The sequence below is a fragment of the Nerophis lumbriciformis genome, linkage group LG15 (genome assembly GCF_033978685.3).
Source record: "Nerophis lumbriciformis linkage group LG15, RoL_Nlum_v2.1, whole genome shotgun sequence".
In the NCBI taxonomy this organism is placed as follows: Eukaryota; Metazoa; Chordata; class Actinopteri; order Syngnathiformes; family Syngnathidae; genus Nerophis; species Nerophis lumbriciformis.
This window is the reverse complement of record NC_084562.2, coordinates 22,163,293-22,185,418: the sequence shown is the minus strand read 5'-3', so window position 1 is coordinate 22,185,418 and position 22,126 is coordinate 22,163,293. Positions and strand designations below refer to the sequence as shown.

The 22,126-nt window shown below is 38.8% G+C and overlaps 1 protein-coding gene and 1 long non-coding RNA gene across 4 annotated transcripts in view; one reads left to right on the top strand and one right to left on the bottom strand.

Moving 5' to 3' along the window:
• grtp1a (growth hormone regulated TBC protein 1a) overlaps positions 1 to 3,627 on the bottom strand; it is a 19,080-nt gene extending 15,453 nt beyond the window's left edge. The window contains exons 1-2 of one of the 3 annotated variants that reach the window (XM_061974722.2): positions 3,341 to 3,627; positions 3,153 to 3,273 (exon numbers count right to left, since the gene is read on the bottom strand). In XM_061974722.2, coding sequence (XP_061830706.2) covers positions 3,153 to 3,220 — 68 coding nt within the window. In that variant the 5' untranslated portion in view covers positions 3,221 to 3,273; positions 3,341 to 3,627. Of the gene's footprint in view, positions 1 to 3,152 lie in introns of all 3 variants that reach the window. The other 2 variants (XM_061974721.2, XM_061974720.2) reach the window with 2 other exon arrangements.
• LOC140679426 (uncharacterized) overlaps positions 3,002 to 22,126 on the top strand; it is a 26,967-nt gene continuing 7,842 nt past the window's right edge. Inside the window, exons 1-2 of the long non-coding RNA XR_012050836.1 lie at positions 3,002 to 3,109; positions 6,365 to 6,434. This is a non-coding gene — a long non-coding RNA (uncharacterized lncRNA). The remainder of the gene's footprint in view (positions 3,110 to 6,364; positions 6,435 to 22,126) is intronic.

The following is a 22,126-nucleotide window of genomic DNA, read 5'->3' as shown; positions in this document are numbered from 1 at the left end:
TTTACTGTACTGTGCCAACTGTACTACTATATGAGTACGTATTTTCTACTGTTTCATTGAAAATAAAACAGCAAAGTCAATTTGGCTGTCATCTGTTTTAATTATGAGACACAATTGTGTCAAAGTCATGATTTTTTTGTTCATGCTTGAAATACAAAAATATTACTTTGAAAAAGCAGTTTTATACTTGTGAGTGTTGATGACACAGCTTTGCAACAGTTGATATTCTAGTTTCAAGCATGTTTTACTCAATATAGGCCATAAAATCTCAGCAACAAGCTGTAATATCTTACTGAGATCATTTAGGACCAAAACCCTTAAAACAAGTAAAACACTCGAACATAAAATCTGCTTCGTGAGAATAATTATCTTATCAGACAGAAAATAAGCAAATATCACCCTTATTTGAGATATTTAATCTTACTTCGATTTCAGTTTTTGCAGTGTAGTTTGGCCGAGTCCGCTCTTGGTGCTGCTGGAGTGTACTGTGCGGTGGTGAGAGTGGGTGGCTCACAACGGCGCCTTTAAGATGGTTACGTAACATGATAATCTACACTTAGCTTAACCTTTTTACAACGACTGAAGACGTCTCAGGTGTGTGTTTGGAACAGACTAGATGATGAAGGCAAAACGGTGTTTTACATGTCGGTTGGGAGTGAAGAAAAGGCCAAAATAACGTCTCTGTTGCCAAAACAAAGGCTGTCAATATGCTGGCTTGAGAAGTAAGTCCTTCCTGAATAAAAACAGTAAAAAGTGTGGAAAGTGTGTCTAGTTTAACCAAAAAAGAACATTTGACATGTATTTAATTGTATGTCTGGACTGTATGTCAAACATTCAATAAACAAATTGTTTTAAATTATAATCCAATCCCCTTTATTCATATCGCACTCTACTTTTGACTTTAATAAATTCATAAAAGAACCAAACTTCATGAATGTTTTTTGTGACAAACAAGTATGTGCTCCAATCACTCTATCACAAAAAAAAAAAGAGTTGTAGAAATGATTGGAAACTCAAGACAGCCATGACGTTATGTTCTTTACAAGTGTATGTAAACTTTAGACCACGACTGTGTGTATATATATATATATATATATATACACATATACACACACATATATATATATATATATATATACATATATATATATATATATATATATATATATATATATACATACACATATATATATACATACATACACACACACATATACATACTGTACATATATATGCACATATAAACATACATACATATGCACATATATACATACATACATATATCCAGTCGTGAAATTTCCTCGCTCCTAAATATTCCAAAGTCTACTTTATTATAAGAAAATGGAAGAGTTTGGGAACAACAGCAACTCAGCCACGAAGTGGTAGGAGTGTGAAATTGTGTGGAGGAGGAATTATGGTGTGGGTTTTTTTTCCCCAGGAGTTGGGCTTGGCCCCTTAGTTCCAGTGAAAGGAACTTTGAATGCTCCAGGATACCAAAACATTTTGGACAATTCCATGCTCCCAACTTTGTGGGAACAGTTTGGAGCGGGCCCCTTCCTCTTCCAACATGACTGTGCACCAGTGCACAAAGCGAGGTCCATAAAGACATGGATGACAGAGTCTGGTGTGGATGAACTTGACTGGCCTGCACAGAGTCCTGACCTGAACCTGATAGAACACCTTTGGGATGAATTAGAACGGAGACTGCGAGCCCGGGCCTTCTCCACCAACAACGGCGTGTGACCTCCCCAATTGCGCTTTTGGAAGAATGGCGGAAACATACTTGCCAACCTTGAGACCTCCGATTTCGGGAGGTGGGGGGGGGGGGGTCGTAGTTAAGAGGGGAGGAGTATATTTACAGCTAGAATTCACCATTATATATATATATATATATATATATATATATATATATATATATATATATATATACATCCTGAAAATATGCAAACAAAACTGTGTTTGGATAATTGATACTTCAAACTTGCATAAATAAATCTTAAGGAATATAACAACTTGGCTTCTGAGAGCTTCAAAATGTAATGAATAAAATGCTAAAGTTGTTGATAAACAAGCAATTATTTTAATACTTAAATATGGTCATTTTAAATTAATTATTATGATCATTTAAAATTATTTATTTCAAATATGTTTATTTTAATGTATAATTCTATGGCTGGATGTAATAAGGAGTCAGAAAAAATACAAATAAAAATACAATTAATTTTGATGTTTTTAGCAAAATATAGTAAAAATATATATATATATTTTTTAAATTAATAAATATATTTATTTTTAGGTAAGATAAACATAATGATACAATTCATCTCTAGTCTGGATGATTTAGTTCTTGTCACCCTGTTATCCTCCCGTCTCTTCCCCAATGATGGCTCCATGAGCTGGGCAAACGCCTGGAGATGCCCGACGTCAACAACACGGTCGGCGGCCCGTCGGTGCGCAGCTCGTACATCGCCGCCCTCTACTTCACCCTCAGCAGCCTGACCAGCGTCGGCTTTGGCAACGTGTGCGCCAACACGGACGCCGAGAAGATCTTCTCCATCTGCGGTATGCCGGACGCCTCGTATGGAATAACGTGATTGGACAGGCACGCTGTTTATATCGTGGGAAAGCGGACGGGAAAAAAGGCTGTCCTCACTCAGGTTCGCATGGCTGAAAATCGGGAGATTTTCGGGAGAATATTTGTACCGGGAGGTTTTCGGGAGAGGCGCTGAATTTCGGGAGTCTCCCGGAAAATCCGGGAGGGTTGGCAAGTATGGGCGGAAAATTCCTATAAACACACTCCGCAACCTTGTGGACAGCCTTCCCGGAAGAGTTGAAGCTGTAATAGCTGCAAAAGGTGGACTGACATCGTATTGAACCCTATGGGTTAGGAATGGGATGGCACTTCAAGGTTCATATGTGAGGCAAGGCAGGTGGCCAAATACTTTTGGCAATATAGTGTAACACGATGTGGCGAGAACTGGGGTGAGTGTGGCGTCAAACCCAAACTCTCGCGATATTTCAGCCACCTTCCCCCGGCGGGGTTTCGACGGTCGTTAAGGTAGCCGTCCCAGCAGGTGAACATATCCTCCTAAACACGACTCCACTTGTTGTAAGTAAGATTTAAAGACGTAAGAAAGTAGAAATTATGTTACCTGTCCACTCTGTCTTTGGCTGTGCCGCCATTGAAGTTAGTCCCCATGGTCGTCGTCTTCTCCTCCATGGTCTCTTCTGTCTTTATTTACTCCTCTTCGTTAATTCGCTCGACCCGACGCACTTTTAGATAAAGTTTTTTTTATTCAACTCGACGCTTTAAATGAAAGGCGTAAAGTAATTTATATACATTACCACACCGCCCGCGTTGTATCCATATGGAGAGAACTTTGTTTGACTTTTACCGCCGTTCACGTGCACCTGCTGCCCACTTCCGTGTTACCGACACGTACAACAATACCCTTCCATCGATATCGTCCGTGTTGTAAAACAAAAACAAAAAACACGTTAAAATGGTTAGACAGTCCGGGGAAAGCTCTCCGCCGGGCGCGGCTAAGGATACACTTTAAGACCTCGGTGGAATATTTCACACTGGCTTGCCCCCGGCTGGAAGATCACACGGTGCCTTCAAGGACATCACGTAATATTGACAACTCTCACTCACTTCTTGTCCATCTTTATCGGGGTGAGTTTAAAGAAAATCCGTCGTTACAACTTCTCGCAGTCATTCCACTCACAATTACATGTCAGTCCACCTTTATCTTTAAATTACTCCTTTATAATACTAATATAATATGCGAATTTGTAAACAGCTAAAATTATACAAAAAACAAACTATAATCTGCTACACAAAAACAGACTATCCTTGAATCTCAGTAAATAAAATAATGCAAGGGACAAGCGGTAGAAAATGGATGGGAAAGAGCATCATACACAAATACAAATAGACGGAGTAATAATAATAATAATAGATTTTATTTGTAAAAAGCACTTTACATTGAGCAAACAACCTCAAAGTGCTACAAAAATAATAATAATAATAATAAAAAGATAATAAAAAAATAAAAATAAAAACTAGAACAGCCTAATAGATAGAACTAGTATGCATACATCTATAATAAGGCTTTTTTTTTAAAGAAGGGTTTTTAAGCCTTTTTTTTAAAAGCATCCACAGTCTGTGGTGCCCTCAGGTGGTCAGGGAGAGCATTCCACAGACTCGGAGCGGCGGAGCAGAAAGCTCGGTCTCCCATAGTTCGTAGCTTTGTCCTCGGAGGTTGGAGGAGGTATAGCCTGTCGGGAGCGGAGGTGGCGTGTGGAGGATTTGGGGGTGAGTAGTTCTTTGAGGTAGAGGGGGGGCATTTCCAGTAGATATTGAAAGGGTAAAAGAAACCAGATTTTTGGGAGTATTAATAGATGATAAAATGAACTGGAAATCTCATATAGAAATAATAGACTGTATTTATATTATTCACATTTTTCAATGCTGTATAATGGAATGTATTTATATTATTCACATGTGAATAATGCTGTATAATAGACTGTATTTATATTATTCACATGTGAATAATGCTGTATAATAGACTGTATTTATATTATTCACATGTGAATAATGCTGTATAATAGACTGTATTTATATTATTTACATGTGAATAATGCTGTTATTATTATTATTATAGAGGTTTATTTGAAATAGGGACAGATACAAAAACATAGACATCTGAAACATTAATAGAATGTATTCATATCATTCGCATGTGAATAATTCTGTATAATAGACTGTATTTATATTATTCACATGTGAATAATGCTGTATAATAGACTGTATTTATGTTATTCACATGTGAATAATGCTGTATAATAGACTGCATTTATATTATTCACATGTGAATAATGCTGTATAATAGACTGTATTTATGTTATTTACATGTGAATAATGCTATATAATAGACTGTATGTATATTATTCACATGTGAATAATACTGTATAATAGACTGTATTTATATTATTCACATGTGAATAATGCTGTATAATAGACTGTATTTACATTATTCACATGTGAATAATGCTGTATAATAGACTGTATTTATATTATTCACATGTGAATAATGCTGTATAATAGACTGTATTTATGTTATTCACATGTGAATAATGCTGTATAATAGACTGTATTTATATTATTCACATGTGAATAATGTTGTATAATAGACTGTATTTATATTATTCACATGTAAAAATACCTTAATGTTTATTGTCTATTGTGAGCGAACTGTGGTGCTGAATTTGTCCCAGGGATCAATGAAGTACTTTCTATTCTATTTTATATAAAAAATATACAACATAAGGTGGCAAGAAACATTTCAATAATGAACAAAATACATCCTGGACCAAAAATCACTTCATATTCTCTACTGCTCGCTATTGTTACCATATCTGAGTTATTGTGCAGAAATATGGGGAAATAACTACAAATGTGCGCTTCATTCGTTAATTGGGTTACAGAAAAGATCAATTAGACCGATACATAATGTTGGATATAGAGAACATACAAACCCTTTATTTATTGAGTCGAAAATATTGAAGTTTGTTGATTTGGTAAAATTGCAAACAGCTAAAATGATGTACAAAGCAAACTATAACCTGCTACCAAAGAAAGTACAACAATGCTTCTCTACTAAAGAGGAGAAATATAATCTTAGAGGAAAATCTAATTTAAAACATTTATATGCATGTACAACACTTAGAACCTTTAGCATATCAGTATGTGGAATTAAATTATTGAATGGATTAAGATAGGAAGTTAAACAATGTACTAATATGATCCAGTTTAAGAGGTTGTTAATAGTGTTTACAAAGTACAAAGAAGAAGATTTATGAGAAACACTTTCAACCTCATTGAAAATAAGATATTCTTCATCTCAGTATGTTTATGATGACTGACTTAATTATCTATTACAAAAACTGCTGTATTAATCATTCATGTCATTGTGCTACAAAAAGAAGTCAGTAAACGAACGTATATATTTGTAAACGCTCTGAAGTGGGAAAGGGGTAGGAATAAATAGGCTTTGCTTCTTCCTACTCCTTTTCGAACATGTTGAATAGAGGAACTGGAAATTGTGATGCATGTTCCAAATAAACTCAAACTCAAACAATGGAAAACTCCTTCCAAAACACTACTTTTATAGCATTTATAGTCGTCACCGCCTCTAATATCATAATCATCACCCCCGGCCTCGTTTGTATAATCTCCCAATTTATTAAATATCTTCCCAATGCTCAGTCATAGATGAGTTCGAATTTGACAGTTTCTCCAGATGACCGTGAAGGCAGCACCAGCAGTGGTTAACCACGCCCTTTTCCTTTCTTCCTGCAGCACAGGTAAACAAAGGATCTGTTGGACTGGAACATGTGAAACAGTAACACATATCCGCCCCACCTTTAAGGTAAATAAACAATGCAAGACAGAAGCAGGTTTTATGCACATCTCATCCAATTTAACATAAGTACAGTAAGTCATGAATTATGTTGGATTTTATGTTATAGACCTTTTACACCCATAATTGCTCATTGTTTTTACGTTTGCAGACACTCTCACTCAAACACCTGTTTTACAAAACTCTCCAAATGTTTTGAAATATTCAAAAAAGGAATGTCAAACTGGTTTTCATTGGGGGCCACATGGCAGTTATGGGGCCGCCTGTACAGCGAATAATATGGATCAGGATTTCATTATTAGTTATATACATTGTTTTAAGTAGACTGTCAAGTTTACAGTAAAACTTTACATTTACAACATTTTACTGTCAAATTGTGGGTTTTTTTTGTTTTTTTTTACAACATTTTTACGGAAAAAGCTGGCAGCTTTACCATGAATTGAATAACGTGGCCCCCGACTTAAACAAGTTGAAAAACGTATTGGGGTGTTACCATTTAGTGGTCAATTGTACGGAATATGTACTGTACTGTGCAATCTACTAATAAAAGTTTCAATCAATCAAAGCTTAGTTGCCAGAATTTTACTATTAAATTGTTTTTTTTACAACTTTATATTGTTAATAGAAAAACAGTACAAGTTCCTCTTTTATTCTGGCAACTGAACAGCCAATTTTTCTACCGTAAAAACAAATGTAACATTTTTCCATTTACAGTAACACACCGTTGAAAACAAGATTTTACAGTAAAAATATGGCAACAGAATTTTAATGCAAAAAAATAGTTTTTTTTTTTTTCTATTTACAGTAATATGCTGTAAAGAACACTGTAAAATGTATGGTTATTAGAGATGCGCGGATAGGCAATTATTTCATCCGCAACCGCATCAGAAAGTCGTCAACCATCCGCCATCCACCCGATGTAACATTTGATCAGAACCGCACCCGCCCGCCATCGGCCCGCACCCGCCCGTTGTTATATATCTAATATAGACGATGCAAGGCATTTGTGAGGTTATAAAGCTTTTGCCTGTTAAAGAAAGGAGACTGATCCAATGCATTACAGACATTCGCGTGCCACGCTGTCACGACCCAGACGCACACCAGTGCGCAATCATATGGGAGCCGCGCTGAGCGCACCTCCAAGCGCGTCTCGCTGCCGGCGACGGCCGGGTATGGGCCCAACGCTCCAGCGCCATCCATTTTCAGGGCTAGTTGATTCGGCAGGTGGGTTGTTACACACTCCTTAGCGGGTTCCGACGTCCATGGCCACCGTCCTGCTGTCTATATCAACCAGGGTGAGCCCCACCCCTTTCGTGAGCGCACTGCGCGCGGAGTGACCCCTGTTACGCGCCCCCGGCAACAGGGGTGGCGGGCAGGTAAGCTGCGCGGGCGGAGCGCGCGGAGTGACCCCTGTTATGAGCCCCCGGCCACGGGGGTGTCGGGCAGGTAAGCTGCTTACCTGCTGCGCGTGACGCCGGCCGCGGCGAAGGCGGACGAGGCGGGGTGTCGGTGCGGTGGGCGCGGTGGTGACCCTGGACGTGCGTCGGGCCCTTCTCGCGGATCGCCTCAGCTACGGCTCCCGGTGGGGCCCTCTCGGGGGAAGGGGCCTCGGTCCCGGACCCCGGCGAGGCGTCGAGGGCCTTCTCCGCTCCGTAAAAGTGTCCATCTCTTTTTTTTTTCTTCTTCTGTTGTGGCATATGCTGCAGGTGCCTGCTCGTTTTTCGTATGTGGGTAACAACATTTAACTATGTATATATATTTCCGAATTGGTTTAACTGCCACCCGCCTGAATCTATTTAAAATCTAATTTTTTTTTATTCCAACCGCCCGACCCGACCCGACCCGACCTGCGGATAAAATCTAATTTTTTTAAATTTCATCCGCCCGATCCGCGGATAATCCGCGGACTCCGCGATTGTGCCCGCAAACCGCGCATCTCTAATGGTTATGTTTATTAATTTGATGGGTAGTTTGCTATAAAATCGTAAATCAAGCAGATATTTAAGTATTTATTTTTATTTAGACAAAAAAAAACGTTTGGAAAGTATGGTGTTATACTGTAATATTTGTTGCAATATTGGATACTATTAAAGTTTCAAAGGTATGGAATTTCAAGTTTTCTGTCAAAATGAAAAAAATAAAAAAATTACATTTAGTGAGAAAATATGAAGTACACTAGATGGCAGTGTGTACTTAAGGACCAACCACTGCTGTTGTAGACTAGATATTTGCCTTCTTGTGACTACAACCACAAAACCATTCAAAGAAACTTCAGTTTACTTGCAATGGACGTTTTACTTATAAACCAAATAAAAAAATAAACTGTTAAATAACTATTGTGAGTTAACGACATGCTGGTGTTAATTGTGTATGGCAGGCGTGTCAAACTGGTTTTCATTGAGGGCCACGTCGCAGTTATGGTTGCACTCAAAGGGCCGCTTTTAACAGTGAATAATATACAGTATGAATATAAATGTGTATATATAAAACGTGTATAATTGTCTCTTTTTTTTACCAGTGACGTGCAGTCAGGGGAGGCAGTTGAGGCGGGGCCTCACGTGCCATAATGGAAAGAAAGAAAAAAAATTAAATTGTTATATGTATCCAGTGATTATACTATAAAGTTATTTTCCATTTAACTTCACCAGTATTAGATTATTTTTATTCAAAATCGCTGAATTTTCACATTTGCAGTTCAAATACTGAGAAGAGACGTGCGGTGAGTCAGCAGCCAGTTGAGCCTCGCCATGGATTGCGCAATGACTCGGCTAACTGCTGGCCTGCTGTGCAGTGAGACCGTATTGCTATATGAACTATATTATACATTTCCATAGTTTAGTTAGCCGAGGTATATAATGTACAGTGTATTTTGTCAACAACTGTATTTCTTGTGCTGAGCAATCATAAAACGGCGGCGAAGACGCACTGGATAAGGCTCGCAGTAATCCCGCCTCCTGGTGGTAGAGGGCGCTAGTGATCCCAGCGATCATTGTTGCGACTACTCGGCTGCAGAAGAAGTGACAACAAGCAGCAACAGTTAGCAGCGATCGTTTATTTTTTTCTTCTCGCCTGGACTTTTAACATGGAGGATTACATATCTAAAATAAAACAGTTTTCTAAACTGGACTTTCAATCGAAGCAGGAGGTAATAATTAAAGGAAGATCTCCATCGAGACAGAGAGACTTTTAAAACTGAAGAAAGATAAGGAAGACTTCTATAAACAAGTTATCGATGCTTTTGTTCAAAAGGAGCGGCGCATGGACTTCATTTATAAGTAAAGGTAAGACCATTATGACGTTTTTTTTAAATTAAATGTGTTTTTTTGTGTACTACAGTTTGTATGTGTAAAGTTAAAGTTAAGTTAAAGTACCAATGATTGTCACACACACACTAGGTGTGGTGAAATTTGTCCTCTGCATTTGACCCATCCCCTTGATCACCCCCTGGGAGGTGAGGGGAGCAGTGGGCAGCAGCGGCGCCGCGCCCGGGAATCATTTTTGGTGATTTAACCCCCAATTCCAAGCCTTGATGCTGAGTGCCAAGCAGGGAAGAATGCTGGTATGAGCTTTTAAACATAACCCGTTAACTGCTGCCAATCAAATGGTGAATAAGATACTATTTAGGGTTCATATGTTTGTAAATCTGACTGTGATGAAGTCAGTGCCTCACCAGCCATCAACCTCACCGCACGTCACTGTTTTTTAAGTACGCTGTACAAAACCAAATCTTTAGATTGTACTGTATAAAACTGGCAGTACAGTCGGCACAATTTTACCGTAATATTTGCAGGTTCTTTTTTTTTTACAGTATATAAAATAAAAAAAATACATCGAATTTAATTAAATGGAATGGGACAGGCTCCAGTACCCCTCGCGACCCCATAAGGGATTGTACTGTATAAAACTGGCAGCTCAGTCGCAACAATTTTACTGTAATATTTGCAGTTTTTTTGTTTTATTTTTACAGCATATAAAATAAAAAAATGCATTGAATTAAATTAAATGGAATGGGATAGGCTCCAGCACCCCCGGCGACCCCATAAAAGACAAGCGGTAGAAAATGGATGGATGGATGGATGGATGGAATGGGATAGGCTCCAGCACCTCCGCAACCCCATAAGGGACAAGCGATAGAAAATGGATGGATGGATGGAATGGAAAAACGGTACCGCTGTTTGTTTGTTTTTACGTACAAATTCATGAAAGTTTTTTATACTGTAAAATCTACAGTTGTTGTTTTATAGTGTATTATTACTCTATATTGAAAGTGGATTTTTTACTGTAAAATTTTTACATGAATAGTTTGTTGGACTACTTACTTTGAAATCATAAGTCAAGCAGATATTTAAGTATTTATCTTTATTTGAGCAGTAACATTGTTTTGAAATGTATGACGATATAATATTTAGTTTTTTTTTATTAATAGAGATGATTAAAGTGTAAATATATGTAATTGCACACAGTACATTTATTTTTGTAATACAATTATTAAGGCCCCCGGGCCTTGAGTTTGACACCTGTGGTGTATGGTCATTGTGGTTCAGAGTTTCCGCGAACATGACCTGCTTGAAAGAAGATAAAGAATGGAAGTGTGTGAAAGACGTGTGTGCGCGGAAAACGGAAATGTGTCGGAATTGAACCCGTTCTTAGCACAAGATTGGCAATAAAAGTTAAAAAGAGTGTGGTAATTTGTGACTTCCTCCCGGACGAAACAACGCAATAAGCTGAAAAACGACACATTAAGTTATTATTTATAAGAGTGTGTCAACATATTAGGTATACCATATCGGTTTTAATGAGAATGTTAAATCACTCTTGCTTTATTTCATACATTTGTGAAATAAAGCAATTAGTGCATTTCAAACACAAAGTCTGCTCTTCTGTGTTTGGGCTCTTTAAAAACTGACCAATCACAAATACGCATTTGAAAATAATTTTGCTACAAAAATACTTCCATATAAACCACTTGAGGGCGCCACAGTAAGGAAAAAAATATTGGTTGTCGGTGTTAGAAATTACCTAAATGTGAGTTTTTATGTGCGATATCGGATATTAGTCCGATATCATACCAGCATACTTGCGCAAAGCTGGACATCCAGTGAACATCTAAATGTCCTCCAATAATCACACGCTATTTTAGTAATTTACAAAAGGTAAACAAAGTAGGCTAGATGCTACTTGGAGCTAGCAGCTACACAACAGCTAAGCACACAACAGCACACAAGCTAGACATATGTAATAAGTGTCCTTAAAGGGGAACATTATCACAATTTCAGAAGGGTTAAAACCATTAAAAATCAGTTCCCAGTGGCTTATTTTATTTTTCAAAGTTTTTTTCAAAATTCTACCCATCACGCAATATCCCTAAAAAAAAGCTTCAAAGTGCCTGATTTTAACCATCGTTATATACACCCGTCCATTTTCCTGTGACGTCACACAGTGATGCCAACACAAACAAACATGGCGGATAGAACAGCAAGGTATAGCGACATTAGCTCGGATTCAGACTCGGATTTCAGCGGCTTAAGTGATTCAACAGATTACGCATGTATTGAAACGGATGGTTGTAGTGTGGAGGCAGGTAGCGAAAACGAAATTGAAGAAGAAACTGAAGCTATTGAGCCATATCGGTTTGAACCGTATGCAAGCGAAACCGACGAAAACGATACAACAGCCAGCGACACGGGAGAAAGCGAGGACGAATTCGGCGATGGCCTTCTAACCAACGATTGGTTTGTGTTTGTTTGGCATTAAAGGAAACTAACAACTATGAACTAGGTTTAGAGCATATGAAATACATTTGGCAACAACATGCACTTTGAGAGTGCAGACAGCCCATTTCAGGCGCGCTAAGAACATATATTTTTCCACGATTTCAGCACTCAGGTTAACCATACCTAAATAGACACAAAATACTGCATTACACAAGACTACCCGAATGTACTCGAATGATTGAAACAAATAAATGTTTTTAAGCTAAATTATTGGTAAACACAGTTTTTGTATAATAATTTACGTAAAACCGCGAGTAATGAATAACGTTTTCATCAATTAATATATTCTGTAGACATACCCTCATCCGCTCTCTTTTCCTGAAAGCTGATCTGTCCAGTTTTGGAGTTGATGTCAGCATCTGCTTTGAGTGTCGCAGGATATCCACACATTCTTGCCATCTCTGTCGTAGCATAGCTTTCGTCGGTAAAGTGTGCGGAACAAACGACTGACCATTTCGTCGGCTTTCCCCACAGCCTCGTATTTTGAACAAATTTCGTCCAATTTCTTGGCACTTTCGCATCTTTGGGCCACTGGTGCAACTTGAAACCGTCCCTGTTCGTGTTGTTACACCCTCCGACAACACACCGACAAAGTGAGAAAATGGCGGATTGCTTCCCGATGTGACGTCACGTCGTGACGTCATCGCTCCGAGAGCGAATAATAGAAAGGCGTTTAATTCGCCAAAATTCACCCATTTAGAGTTCGGAAATCGGTTAAAAAAATATATGGTCTTTTTTCTGCAACATCAAGGTATATATTGACGCTTACATAGGTCTGGTGATAATGTTCCCCTTTAATTAAACAATATTGCAGTCAAAAAAAGCACATTTGTCAATGTAAACAATGTGTCCGCGTCATTCAACTTACTGCGTCATGAGCTTAACTTAACTATTGTTGGTCGGTTTAAGTTTATTTTGAACATTAATGCAGTTTCACCATGATACATCACATATTTTTAATTTGACATATTTTCCATGGCCACTAGATATCACCAAAAACAAATGACCAACTGATTCCATTTAAAGACGGCAAAAGTCTATTCCAGATGGTTAATAATAAATAGGTAAGGGTTTTTCATTGTTCTCTTGTTTGACTAATTTCACTTGACCAAACCTTTTCTAACATTCCACACTACAAAATGATAAAGGTGTGTACAAATCATGCCGATAGTGTATCTGACTAATATCAGTATCGGACAATACTCAAGGCTCCCCAGTATCGGTATTATATTTAAAGTGAAAAAGTTGTGACATAACACCCCTAGTCATACTTGCCAACCCTCCCGAATTTTCCGGGAGACTCCCGAAATTCAGCACCTCTCCCGAAAACCTCCCGGGACAAATATTCTCCCGAAAATCTCCCGATTTTCAGCCGGAGCTGGAAGCCATGCCCCATCCAGCTCCATGCGGACCTGAGTGAGGACAGCCTTTTTTTTATGACGGGAGGACAACAGGGTGACAAGAACTAAATCATCCAGACTAGAGATAAATTGTATTATTATGTTTATCTCACCTAAAAATAAATATATTTATTAATTACAAAAAAACCACTAAATACATTTTTACTATATTTTGCTAAAAACATCAAAATTAAATGTGTTTTTATTTGTATTTTTTCTGACTCCTTATTACATCCAGCCATAGAATTATACATTAAAATAAACATATTTGAAATAATTAATTTTAATTATCATAATAATTCATTTAAAATGACCATATTTAATTATTAAAATAATTGCTTGTTTATCAACAACTTTAGCATTTTATTCATTACATTTTGAAGCTCTCAGAAGCCAAGTTATGTTATATTCCTTAAGATTTATTTATGCAAGTTTGAAGTATCAATTCTCTAAACACAGTTTTGTTTGCATATTTTCAGGATATATATATATATATATATATATATATATATGAAATACTTGACTTGGTGAATTCTAGCTGTCAATATACTCCTCCCCTCTTAACCACGCCCCCGCCCACAACCACGCCCCCGTCCCACCCCCACCCCCGAACACGCCCCCCGCCCCCACCTCCCAAAATCGGAGGTCTCAAGGTTGGCAAGTATGCCCCTAGTTTTTCGCATGTAGTGTTTTGTATACTGACTTCCCTTACAGCTAATGACTACAATTAAGTCACCAAACTACTGTAAATGATCAATTTAATGCATGCAACATCTTTCTTTTGACAGTTTTCATTTGCTGGGTGAAACATATTTTCTCAAAGACTCGCATACACTTGCCAGTCAAAACAATCTGCTGCAAAGCTAACATTGACCATAATATCTCACTTGTCACAGCAATGTCTACACAATGTCGTTCCCGTTTGTTTTATTACCACTCGTTGGTTTTATTACCACACAGCTCGCAGGAAAGACAGTTACAAATGCTAAAAGTTTCAAACATACTTAAAAAGTATTTTTCAAATTGACAACAAGGGTATTGTTGTGGGGGAAATGATAAAGGCAGTGTAGAAAAAAATACACAACTCAAAAAAAAAGTTTTTTTAATTAGTTACATCATCTGATAAATATAGTTGACAATAAGTTTAGATTGGGATATGTCGTTTCTTAATGAGGAAAGATGTTAGTGCGCGAGCTTGCTTCTCCAGTAAATGAGCAGTATCCCTGGTCCGTGAGTGCGGTTATCGGTCACGGTTTTTGCAGTAATTTTAATTTAAAAATGGTAATACTGACTTGTAGGGAGTTTTACCGTGATTTTTCATTGGTGCGGTTTATTGTTACATTCCTAGTCTATTATTTGACAAGTGTGAACCATCTTCTTACTGGTTTAGAAAGTAAATGTATCCATAAAGCGAATGACTTTGGGTTTATATGTTTGTTTGACAGAAGGCTCCCCGTAGTTTTTTGTTGTGTATTTTGGTCTCTGAGGTTTGTTTGTCATCGGTGATTGAATTTGATCAACCGGGGCCGTCTCCTCATACACTGGCCTACTGGAAGTGACGCCAGATGGTTGGCAGCTTTGTGGTACTTCTGTGTACCCCATGTTTGTTGTTGATACGTCTATTTGTCCTTTTTCATCATGCTCATGTTTCATCTCCTCTCTGGCCTGGGAACGCTTCGGGATTCCCCAGGAGGAAGTTGCTAATGTTGCTCTGGGGAGGGAAGTCTGGGGGTCTCTGCTGGAGCTGTTGTCACCGCGACCCGATTCCGGATATGCGGTTGAAGATGGATGGATGGATGGATGTTTCAGCGTGTATGTTCTTTCTGCTTCTTGATTTCCCGTGACAGCATGAGCATTTTGTATCATAATGTCAAGAGGACATGCTTCTTGAAAATGTACAGTTTCAGAAGAGTTTGTAGAAAAGTTAGAAGGTGAAGTTACAGAAATCTCTGGGTCCAGTGCTGATTGACAGGGAACATACATCTTCTCATTGCCTTGAGTGTCAGATCTATAATGTGGTATGACATTTTTAACCAGGCCTCTTTGACCAGTTAGACCTCCATGTGGATTTAGGTCTTTTACCACTTCTTTCCCCATCAGACTGGAGTCTTTACCAATGGACATTCTCCCCAAATTGGCGTCGATGTCAGGAGGACATGCTTCTTGAAAACTTGCAGTTTCAGAAGAGTTTGTAGAGAAGTTAGAGGGTGAAGTTAAATAAATCTTTGGGTCCAGTGTTGACTGAGAGGAGACATACATCTTGTCATTACCTTGTTGAGTGTCAAATCTATAATGTGGTATGACATTCTTAAGCAGCACTCTTTGACCAGTTAGACCTCCATGTGGATTTGGGTCTTTTACCACTTCTTTCCCCATTCTGCTGTCGTCCTTACCAATGGACATTCTACCCAAATTGGTGTCGATGTCAGGAGGACATGCTTCTTGAAGACTTGCCGTTTCAGAAGAGTTTGTAGAAAAGTTAGAGGGTGAAGTTGACTGACAGGGGACGTACATCTTGTCATCACCTTGTTGAGTGTCAAATCTATAATGTGGTATGACATTCTTGAGCAGCCCTCTTTGACCAGTTAGACCTCCATGTGGATTTGGGTCTTTTACCACTTCTTTCCCCATTCTGCTGTAGTCCTTACCAATGGACATTCTCCCCAAATTGGTGTCGATGTCAGGAGGACATGCTTCTTGAAGACTTGCAGTTTCAGAAGAGTTTGTAGAAAAGTTAGGGGATGAAGTTAAATAAATCTCTGGGTCCTGTGTTGACTGAGAGGAGACATACATCTTGTCATCACCTTGTTGAGTGTCAAATCTATAACGTGGTATGGCATTATGTAGCAGCCCTCTTTGACCAGTTACACCTCCATGTGAATATGGGTCTTCTTCTACTTCTTTCCCCATTAGGCTGTTGTCTGTATCAATGGACATTCTCCCCAAATTGGCGTTGATGTCAAGAGGACATGCTTCTTGAAGACTTGCAATTTCAGAAGAGTTTGTAGAAAAGTTAGAGGGTGAAGTTAAATAAATCTCTGGGTCCAGTGCTGATTCACAAGAGACATACATCTTGTCATCATCTTGTTGAGTGTCCAATCCATACCGTGGTATGACTTCCTTGAGCAGTCCCCTTTCACCAGCTACACCCCTGTGTGAATTTGGGTGTTCTACCGCTTCTTTTCCCATTAGACTGTAGTCTGTACCAATGGACATTCTCCCCAAATTAGTGTTAATGTCAAGAGGACATACTTCTTGAAGACTTGCAGTTTCAGAAGCGTTTGTAGAAAAGTTAGAGGGTGAAGTTAAATAAATCTCTGAGTCCAGTGCTGATTGATGGGAGACATGCATCTTGTCATCACCTTGTTGACTGTCCAATCTATACCGAGGTATGACTTTCTTGAGCAGCCCTCTCTGACCAGCTAAACTCCCGTGTGAATTCGAGTAGTCTACCACTTCTTTACCCATCATGCTGTAGTCTGTACCAATGGACATTCTCCCCAAATTGGTGTTGATGTCAAGAGGACATGCTTCTTGAAGATTTGCAGTTTCAGAAGCGTTTGTAGAAAAGTTATCACCTTGTTGAGTGTATGACATTGGAATTACATTATTTAGAAGCCCTCTTTGACCAGCTCCACCCCTGTGTGAACTTGGGTCTTCTACCATTTCATTCCCCACTGGACTGTTGTCTGTACCAATAAACATTCTCCCCAAATGTGTGTCCATGTCAAGAGAACATGCTTCTTGAAGACTTGCCGTTTCAGAAGCGTTTGTAGAAAAGTTAGAGGGTGAAGTTAAAGAAATCTCTGGATCCAGTGCTGATTGAGTGGGAACGTACATCTTGTAATGACCTTGTTGAGTGTCCAATCTATAACATGGTCTGACATTATGGAGCAGCCCTCTTTGACCAGCTGCACCCCTGTGTGAACTTAGGTCTTCTACCACTTCTTTCTTCATTAGGCTGTAGTCTGTACCCATGGACAGGCTCCCCAAATTGGTGTCGATGTCAAGAGGACATGCTTCTTGAAGACTTGCGGTTTCAGAAGCGTTTGTAGAAAAGTTAGAGGGTGAAGTTAAAGAAATATCTGGGTCCACTGCTGATTGACAGGGAACATACATCTTGTCATCACCTTGTTGTGTGTCCAATTTATAACGTGGTATGACTTTCTTGAGCATCCCCCTTTCACCAGCTACACCCCTGTGTGATTTTGGGTCTTCTACCCCTTCTTTCCCCATCAGGCTGTAGACTGTGCCAATGGACATTCTCCCCAAATTGGTGTCGATGTCAAGAGGACATGCTTCTTGAAGACTTGCAGTTTCAGAAGCGTTTGTAGAAAAGTTAGAGGGTGAAGTTAAAGAAATCTCTGGGTCCAGTGCTGATTGACAGGAGACATGCATCTTGTCCTCACCTTGTTGAGTGTCAGATCTATAGTGTGATATGGCATTATGAAGCAGCCCTCTTTGACCAGCTGCACCCTCGTGTGAACTTAGATCTTCTACCACTTCTTTCCCCATTAGGCTGTCGTCTGTACCAATGAACAGGCTTCCCAAATTGGTGTCGATGTCAAGAGGACAAGTTTCTTGAAAACTTGCAGTTTCAGAAGCGTTTGTAGAAAAGTTAGACGGTGAAGTTAAAGAAATCTCTGGGTCCAGTGCTGATTGACAGGAGACATGCATCTTGTCATCACCTTGAATGTCAAATCTATGGTGTGGTATGGCATACTTAAGCAGCCCTCTTTGACCAGCTCCAACCCCGCTTGATTTTGGGTCTTCTACCACTTCTTTCCCCATTAGGCTGTAGTCTGTACCAATGGACAATCTCCCTAAATTGGGGTATTTTTCTACCTTTTTAATGTTCAAGCTATCTGAAAGCTCATCTATCTTAAAGTATTGTTTAGGAGAAGAATCCTCAGATGTGGTCCATAAGACGGAGCATGGCAGCACGATTGCGATGTGCCACTTCAGTGGGGGAACTCTGTGCACCACAAGCTTGTCGGGCTCAGGGAGAGACCACTGTGTTACACAGTTAAAATTGATGGTCTCGATACTTGCATTCTTTTCTGTGGTAGACATCTTTTCAACAACTGGGGTCTGTATTTTAACAGAACTCCAATACTGTGCATTATCTTTAATATTAGGCAATGAGTAACAATTCTCACCAAGCAAATGTGTCGGCATTTGGCCTACTTTCACATTGAGGTCTATCATCTCCTTCTCTTTTACGGGTTGCCCTGCATCTGTTGTCTTATTCGATGTCAACCACTGGCTTGCACCTTTAGATCTAACCATCTTACAGTGTTTGTGAGCCAAAACATCTACTTTCTGTTTTTGTCGTATTTCAGAGCAAGCTATCCTCTGTTTTACACTGATTGTCCCAGTAGGCCTCTTACTTGAACCAATTGAGTTGATTCCCTTGTGTACAATGGCAATGTTCTCAAACCTTTCCATCAAGGAGGACAGCACAGTCCCTTTTCCAATTAGCCTTGATTTGGTTGCTTGCTGCTTCTGTGTCTTCATTCCAATTTCATTTTGCCCAGTTATGGCAAACTTGGCCACAATATCCTTCACAGTGTTGCCTCTCTTCAGTTTTTCAGTTTTTCTTTCTGTGCTTCTCTTGCACATCCCGTGTCCACCATCCTGGTTGTGGTTCTCGTCATCTGTTATTCTTCTGCTGAACAACAAAGTTCCTACCTCCCTTCTGTGGGTGATGGCAGGTTTGGGGGTGGATCTTGCGAATTTGGACTGGAGGAGCCGGAATGTAGTAAGCCGCGGTATCAGGTCTTGTGCTCTTTCATTACCTGAACAATTTGTTTGATATAGCTCTTCTTGTTTTTCAGACCAAGTCTTAGAAAACAATTTAGCATTCTCTCTTTTAGTCATTTCATCAGGGAGCTGAACCACTGGTATGTGACTTGTTTTGAGTCTAGTCTGCTCAGAAAATGTCTGAATCGTCCGAACAGTACAGTCCCTCGTTCTATTGGAGAAACTTGGAAAAACGATATTCTCCGCATCTTTGCTTCTGGTAGCCCTGTTGGGTAGTTCCTGTGTCAGGTAATGCAGGAGGCTCTCCAGGATCCCTCGGAGTGCCGGGCGACAGTCACGGTCCCTTAGCAACTTCCTCAATATTCTCGCTTCAGGGCCGATACAGGCTTTCTGAGAATCTGGTCTATAGAGAATAGAGGATATGCAAAACTTAATCCACATGACTATGTTCATATTAGCAGACATTAATAGCTTTCAAGTCAGGATGGAACGGTTCATAGAATCCAGGGTTTGTAATTTGTCACGGTTTTGTGGTTTTTGGTTCTGTGTAGATGCCAAAACACCATGTATCCCAATAATCAGTTTGAGGACTTCCAAAAATAACTTATGATATTAAACTTAAAATGGCTCCTAAAGCTCTGACCCTTATTGGTACTAGTTTTCTTTGGTTGGATCAATACAAAAACAATGTAAACATGGGGATATTTTATTGTGGATCAAGTGTTTTTACCATATGCTGGAATCCCACACTCTCCATCACAGCAAAAGGCTGCCAAGTAGGAGGACTTTCGTGTCTTTAGGAGTTTCGATAAGAGTATTCACCCCGTCACTAAGAGACTGCCTGAAAGCTGCGGGCAATGAATGTTTTTTCCGAGCTTCCCTACTCGACTCATTCCTTCCTGCACTGTCTCACTGGGGTGATGTCTCCGCAGATGACCTGACATGTTGGATGTGTTTCAAACAGCTGTGTCAAACCTAGGGGCCCTATCCCTCGACTACAGGAAGACACAAATATGGCAAGGTCTGGGCACGGGTCTGGGTCTGGGAACCCAACCACGCACCACCTTTGTCCAAAGTCTGTCCAATGATCAGAACAAGACGTTTACTCTCCAAACTGATTAGTAACACAAGGACAAAAGAACAAACCAATAATCCGAACTACACACGTGCTCCAGTCAACCGAACGATTCAGATTTGATTTCATAAACCGTTCCATCCCCACTGTAAAGTAAAGGTAGACAGATCATAGTCCTATGAGCTGTGTTTTATTTGAGTATGGTAGTAACAGAGTGACTCAGCTGCCAGAACCATGAAAAGGAAATAAGTAACTGAGTACTGAGTTTAATTATTTCCGTGTCTGTCTTGCATTATACAGAAGAATCAGAATCCATACGGAGTTATCTGTGTCAAATCTGGATAGAGGTGACAAAAAGTTTCTAAAACCTTTTCAGCTATGCCTCTACAATTGTAGACAAGAAGCATAACCACCAATGAAACATAAGAGTGTGACTGGTTGCTTCAGTCTGGGTATACAACCAGCAAAAACTCACCATGACAAAGAGTGAATTAGTGTATGTAGAACAAATGAAAGGCCATTTATGGCCACGGTATATCCCACAAATAATATATGCCATTAAATTCAAGTTTTCATTCTAAATGAATGCACTTTTAAGTTTACACATGACATGTTCTAGCAGTTTAGTCTCGTTGAAGCGGCATTGATTAGTTGATAGATCATCTGGGTTAAAGGAAATGAAAGTATCCAGCAACATGATTATTAAAAAGCGTCAAGAAGAGAAAGAGAGGCAGACTTCAAATACAGTATTTAAGTAGATTTTAATCATCACGATGTTAGGGTTATTTCACACGCTGTAACTAATAGGTCTGGTTTGTTGGAGTTAAAATCACCAAGCACACTTCCTGGGAACAAAACTGCTTATATAACACTCAACGATTATGCACACATTTTTATAATTACAGAATTGGCAGTTAGCAAGATTGCTCTAAAACGTAGTCATGTCATTAGGTGCTTTTAGATTAATATTCATTAGGCAATATGTTGTAATTAAGAGTAGGATTACTGTGTATTATGTTTTTCCTAGTGAAGAATCTAGAGCAGGGGTGTCCAAACTTTTTGACTTGAGGTCTAAATTGGGCTAAAAAATTTTGGTCGAGGGCCCGAAAGCCGACTGCGTGTAAATTAACTATATATATATATATATATATATATATATATATATATATATATATATATATATATATATATATATATATATATATATGTGTGTGTACATATTATATAAATACAATGGATATTTAATTAATATAATTGGGTATTGGGAAAGTTTGACTCCTACCTTCTTTACTTACGTGGCGACCTCCTTAAAGTTTTGTAATCAATCAGAAATATCAAGCCGCTAAAATGCGCCAAACTTAAATAAGTGTGGAGACTGTTTTGCATTTTTCCCATTATGATTTGTAATGGATTTAAATCGGTGTAATTTTAAATTTTTTATGTTTTTTTTTTTTTTGTACTATGACTCGGGGTGGTTATTTGCATTGGGTCACAGCGCATAATAAAAGGTAATTGACCTGGATTATAGCTATATATATAAAGTAACTATATATATATATATATATATATATATATATATATATATATATATATATATATATATATATATATATATATAGTACATATTATATTAATATAATGGATATATAATTACTAATTGATATAATTGGACATTAAGAGTATGTGAAA